This window comes from Manacus candei, unplaced genomic scaffold (genome assembly GCF_025592945.1).
Source record: "Manacus candei isolate 608988 ecotype Guabito, Panama unplaced genomic scaffold, ASM2559294v1 h1tg000023l, whole genome shotgun sequence".
NCBI lineage: Eukaryota > Metazoa > Chordata > Aves > Passeriformes > Pipridae > Manacus > Manacus candei.
Window position 1 is genome coordinate 11,489,622 of NW_026138071.1, and position 6,495 is coordinate 11,496,116.

Consider the following 6,495-nt stretch of genomic DNA (forward strand, 5'->3'; position numbering starts at 1 on the left):
ATGGGGTCTCCCACTGGTGTTGAATGACAGGAACTTTACATAGCAAATTATGCCCCCATTCTTCGGGACGTATCTGAGGAGGATTATTGATGTATGTCTCTACTCCAGTTCTGCAGGTCTTATACTTCCTCAAAATAAACTAAACTTTATATGGTATATTTATCTGAGTTGATAAATGTGCACCATGGTTTATAAAGATAAAAACCATTACCTAGATCCTAAATACATCAATGAATGTATCAGTTCCTCAGATATCTTGTGGACTATGCCTTTTTTTTTTAAAGAGATGCCACAGAAGACAACGAAACCCCCAATCTTCTTGCTCCACAAAAGAATGACCTTGTAATCCCCATCAAAGGGAGTCCCAGTTGGAATGGACCCCCATTCTCTGACTCAACTCAGCAGGGTGTAGTATCATGACCTGCTTGTGCAAGGAAATAATTGGGTTGACACACTGCTGCTGTAAACAGTGCCCTTTTGCTGAAGATCTGACTTCTTGATTGTAAAACAAAGGCAATTTATTCATGTTAAAAATATAAAATAAAACAGGTCACAGAAGTAGGACAATTTCAGTCAACTTTTATATGTCATTTCATTAATCCAAACCAAAACTTGTAACAGTGATCCTTGATCTCTAATCCACTTTAAGCTTTGCAAAACAAAGAAAACATTAAAAGCCTTGAAACCAACAGTAAAAGCTTAAGGAATCCACTAAAGGCTATCCATTCCATTAGGCATTTCTATGCATACTAATGAAACTCCGTTGTCTTAAACTGTTCTAAAAGTGCACTGACATATGGAAGCAAAAACTGATTAATAAAATTAACATTATCATAATAAAGTGGACTTCAAAATTGATCTAAAATAATACCAAGCTATTAAAAGAGATGTTTAGTCTTCCTGAATCCTATTTTCTGTCTTAGACCAGTACAACTCAGGGTAGTTTCTTTTAAATTAAAGGAGTCACACTGGGTTGATTCAAAAGAAAACTTATTATTCCTTCATCTAGAAACAGCTCAAGAAATTTTAAGAATAATGTGTTGTCATGAAATTATATAAAGAAGCACATTAATTTTAAATAACTTTAAAAGTATCTTTGTGCTTTATCTGCCACATTCAGCATAAGTTACTAAAAAGAAACTGGCAAATTATCTGATTATCATCACTGATTAGCCGCAGTGGAATAAAAACATCCACTTCTCTTTAAATAGAAGTCAACCTGTCAATCATTAATTAGAAGGGACCTTTAGTGTCAACAATGACAACTTCTAGAAAGTGTAATTTCCTTTGAAGCATCCAAAGTCCTATATGGTTCCAGTATGTTTTAAGAAGAGCTCTGGAAAAGAAGAGACAACTCCAGCTTAAAAAAGTGATAGTACAATATGATTCAAGTTACATATTTGTCTATCTGAAAAGTTATCACAACCTCTCAGACCTAAAAATAAGTATTGTAGGAAGACTAAACAGATTTTGATCCAATATTCATAAAGATAAATTGAACTTCCTCTACAATGTGCCTGCTTACAGCTCAATTAAAAATAAGAGTATTCAGATTTTAAAAAAAATATATATATTGACAGAAAAATCTCCAGGTTCAGTGCTAAAGAATGAGAAGTTAAAAAACCCAAATACCACTAGACTTTGATCTGGCAATAATCTAAGAGTGTAAGAAGGTATATGGAAGGGAAAGGCTCCAAATAGTATGACTGATTTCATGTCAGTCCAGGAAGCCCAAAAGGAAAAGAATTAAAAGGTTTTAATGAAATTGCATTCTACCTTTCCCCCAAATGAATCTTTGCTCATTTCCTGCAAAACACATGGCAAGTAAATCTGGATTAAAGTAGGATTTCATTGCTCAAATTTCCAATCAGCTCAATATATGAAAGAAGGTTTTGATTTGTCTTACAGGCAAATAGAAGCATCGTACACATCACACATTTATCTTAGTTAAAATCTCCTTAGATGCTCTGTCTCTATTTGCCTTCACTCCTGTAAGCTTAATTATCTACTGTAATCCTAGCATTTGGCATAGAACCTAAATCTAACCAGGTGTCATCCAATTACTGCTTTCAATTTTTAACTAAAATTCTGTGGTTTGCTTAATTCTTTGCTTTAGCTGATTACTTTGCAAATACCTGATATGCTTCACTGAATAGAATACAGAAAAAGGGTAAATTATTAAGAAAATTCAAGAGATGTACTACAAGTGGGCTATTCATTAAAAGGAACCAAAAAAAAAAAAACCCAAACCTGTTAGAGCACAGAAATACTCATGAATTAAAACGCGAGAAGACTATAATGTGTTTCACTGATAGGTACTTTTAAACTGTCAGACCCCAAGAAATAAACCAGTTTAAAGCCAGGTAGATGGACACTCAGTGGGATTTTTGCTCTTGATTTTGTGTGAGAACATCTCCAAGACAAACCAAGAAAATTGCACTAGTGCAGGATTATGAACACTGCAGCCCACAGGTCATGCACAATACCCTTTCAATTGTATGACTGCATTGCAATATTCGTTTTTCTTGCCATCCTTTTTCCCTGCTCATTATTTCCAAATCCTCAGTCTCCAAGGAAAGTCTCACTCAAGGTCTTCAAACACTAGGTCTTGGCAGGGGTGGAATCTAACAGACAGGCTTCTCTGTCATTTAACTGTGCTCAGTGCTGTACAAGGAAGTATGAATGCTGACTGTGGCCTGTCGCCTACAGCAACGTCACTGTACATCATCCTACAGACAAACTAAATAGATTTGAGTGAAGACAATGTCTAAAAACCACTGAATTATTAATTTGGAAATTAAACTACTACAATGCCTGATAGAAAAGTATGTTTCTCCATGCCATTCTAGAAAGAGTTGCTGTACCTCTTCTCTACTCGAGTTTTATCATACCTGTTCCTTTCTGGCCTGTCCCACTTCGTGCAAACGTTCATGGTGATCTCTGAGATATCACACCATATGCATTCATTCTTAGAATAGCCTTCATTCTCAGACTAACAGAGACCTTATAATGGTAACAAATTTTACTCATATTGGTCTGGGATGCATTAAGCTGATGATTTATCATTGCGGAGATTTAGGATGCAAATCAAATTTGATACACTAACTTTCATGTTACAGCAAAGTTTCTGGACAAGTCACATTTTGCCAGGATGCATACAGAACAGCTAATCAGCTTTCCTAAAAGAAAACAAATAAACAAACAAAAAACCCCCAAGAAAAATCAATAACAGAAACCTTTAAAAAAATCATAAACTATGAGTTATTGAAAAGAGAAGCAAAAAAATAAGCACTAGAAGTCAACAGAGCTATGATCTTCTGGCCTCTTAATAGAGAATGTACAATTCAAAAAAATTTCCATATATGTAGTGAGAAAGACCATTAATAGAAATGCTTGCATTTCCAATTGCATTTCCCAGAATTTGAAAGTTTCCATGATTATGATTATGAGCAAGGAAAATACACAGCATGGCTAAGCAATCACTGATCTCATGTAATTCAAAGTAAAGTGAATTTATCATCTATGATTCTATACATGAAGCATGCTAAAGAAATAAAAAGATCCTCAGAAGTATCCGCCAGAAAGAGAGGAGATGCAAATAGCAATGTAAAGATTGTAAACTACACAATACAGTGGAATCCTGGCCTTTACATAGCAATTTGGTATTTTGCAATAAATTGCAGCAAAGCCAGAATTTCAGTGTAAGTACATGCAAGTCTGGAAAAGATGATGCTGGCGCTGTTTTGTAACTTGCACTAATTTAACAGAATTTGTGACAAAAATTAACACCAATGTCCTTTATTAAATAATTAATATGATTTTAATACTAATACATTTATTTTCTGGAAGATTTACATCATCTCAGTTGAAAGCAGGTAATCAGGACCTGAGGGACACCAAAAAGCAATGAACGAAATTTAAGTATTCTGAATTATACAGGTTACAGAAATACTAACTATATTAAATTTGTGAAGAATGTTATTCATACTTTGTGTCTAGAAAGAAAGCTTCTTTTTATAAAGAAAAGCATATTTCTATTAATTATATATTATTGTATATATTAATGATTTTATAAAGAAACTAAAATAACAGTACCTCTGATGTTTAACCATTAACAAAAAAATATTCACTCATCAAAAAAAGTACAGCAGGCCTTCCACGTTAGACAAGGTAACAGATACTATGTAGAATATTGCATGAGTATGTAGATCTAGTATGCTTTGCAGTAACATTAAAGAACTCATGGTTCAAACGTGAAGTTGCCCTAATGATCTCATTTGCTCTCTGCAAAAGTGCTGACCTACAACATCCATCCATTGTCTCTAATTTATGACTATGAGTGTGAAGCACTTTGATATTCCTCAGAACAAACATTAACCATAGTCCCATGATGCTCCTGCTTGACACTACCCTCACTTAACCAGTTTTTGAGATTCCAGAAGCAATTTTTTTCTGAGAACAATTACCCCACAGGCAACAAGACTTACAAAGGTTGCAGAACCAGACTCTGTACTCCTAGCAATAATGAAAAGCAGCATTTTTATTCAGTTTATAAGCTGTATGTTCAATTCCAGTAAAATCAGAATTAGCTAAATCAAGGAAAAGCACTGCTTCATTTCAACAGTTATTCTACTGTGAAGGCAGGGGGAAGGGACAGGGGAACAGGGAGACATTATAAAAGTAAAAAACTTCTGTACTTCCACTACCCATGGATACTAGTTCAAATCTTCTCTCTGCTTATTCTGTCATGTCATTTACCAGCCACGTCCTGAACAATCGCAAGCAACTGTACAGCAAAGAAATAAAGTTTTAATCTACACTGCAGCCTCCATTCTATCCAATGTAAAACAGTGCATAGGATTAACTCTGCCCAGTGTGACCTCCTTGGCCAGAGTTTTTGCAGGTCTCCTGCTGCACATTAGCTATCTCTTATTTCCCTGCTCAGAAGTGGGAGCTGCTAGCAGCAGTTGCAGTATAATTACTTGGTTGATTCTGTCTAAGGAGCTTAAACTAAGAGTTGAGCAAGGAAAGCAGATTAACAATTTGAACACACGTAATACACAGAGACACACAGAACCAGCAGGACTGCAGGTCAATACACAGGGTGGAGGAAATGCACTTCAGCCACTCTATCCAACAAGACAGGCTTGATTGGCACTGCAAGGCAATTAAAGTGCGGGAAGAAGGGGAAGGCAGGAAGATGGGCTGCAGTCACAGGCCGGAGAGAGGACCTGGGGACACAGCTACTCCATCCCTAGCAGCCAGATTAGTACCACAGGAGCAGCACTCAGCCTGCTCTGCCCGTCACATGCTCCTCGATGTCGCCTAGCAACAGTAAAGCCCAGAGAAAAAGTTCTCCCTCTCTCAACTTCAAATCTGCGTCTGAGACCGACTGAGGGGAGCTTATTGTGCTCCAGACTAAGCATCTGTTTCTTTCTTATAGCCTTCTGTAAATGACTGCATATACCACACGTACACAAGCGTGTCCATGCATAGCCCGCCCCCCACCCCCCAGCCCAACCGGTCTACGTGCAAGTGCCGCAGCCTGTGCACTCATCAAAAACAACTCTAGGTACAACTTTAGTGGTCACCAAACCAGCTCTTGGAATGCAGGTGAACTCTGCTCTGCAAAATCACCCATACTCCAGTAGCAAGAAGGGCACAAAGATCACAAGGAAAAAATGCAAAAAGTCTGGGGCGGGGGGATTTTTTGCCTCATCCACAGCCCATAAGCAGTACTCGCTACAGGAAAAACTGCCCGCTTGCATCTCTGGAAAACTGCGAGTTTATACAGTGAAGTTGCAATGTCTGAGCTGCACCTCCAAATTTAGCCCTATTTGTGTGTTGCTGTCTTGTACGATCAGAAAAAAAAAAGTTTGTACAAACCAGAAAAACAATCAGAGAAAGCATCCTGGGGTAATTTAAAACCAAGATAAAGTGAAGGTAAGGAGCCGGTGGCGCTTGTGGTATTCTTAAGAAACCGACTCCATCAAATGACTCCTGGAAAGAGCCAGCTGTCTTCCCTAGCTATTAGAAAGAACTCCTTGAGTCAGCGCCCGTTAACCCTCTACTTTCAGGCACTTTTGTTTTTTCTCATAGAAGTCCCCGGAGAGGGATGTGCTCCTTGCGGTGCAAGTCCCATTCCGGAGAGTCTGGAGCATAGCGCTTACCTTGGCAACTGCCCCGCATTATGCATGCAGTGAATAATATGAGCAGTTTGCAAGCAGTTGCTGCTCTTCCATCCATCCGATGGTGAGGTCCCATCTGGGCTGGGATGCTCCAGCTTCCTCAGAAGCTGGCTCCTCGACTCCGGGGTCGGGGTGCTGATCTGCACAGCAGCAACACAAGGAGCCTGGTGTCTTTTTCTTATCCCGCTAGTTCCAGGAGAAAGGCGTGTTCGCCTGTTGAGACATCGCGTTTTCTATAAACTCCCACCCTCCAGACATTGGATAAAGCTCTTTATACCCGGCGGCCCCGGAACTAGCATGAGGGAAT

The 6,495-nt window shown here is 38.3% G+C and overlaps 1 protein-coding gene across 2 annotated transcripts in view; it reads right to left on the minus strand.

Annotated features, from left to right (window-relative positions):
* The window catches only part of LRP2 (LDL receptor related protein 2), a 117,406-nt gene extending 110,911 nt beyond the window's left edge, over positions 1-6,495 (minus strand). For both annotated transcript variants that reach the window (XM_051787320.1, XM_051787319.1), the window contains exon 1: positions 6,171-6,495. In XM_051787320.1, coding sequence (XP_051643280.1) covers positions 6,171-6,264 — 94 coding nt within the window. In that variant the 5' untranslated portion in view covers positions 6,265-6,495. The remainder of the gene's footprint in view (positions 1-6,170) is intronic.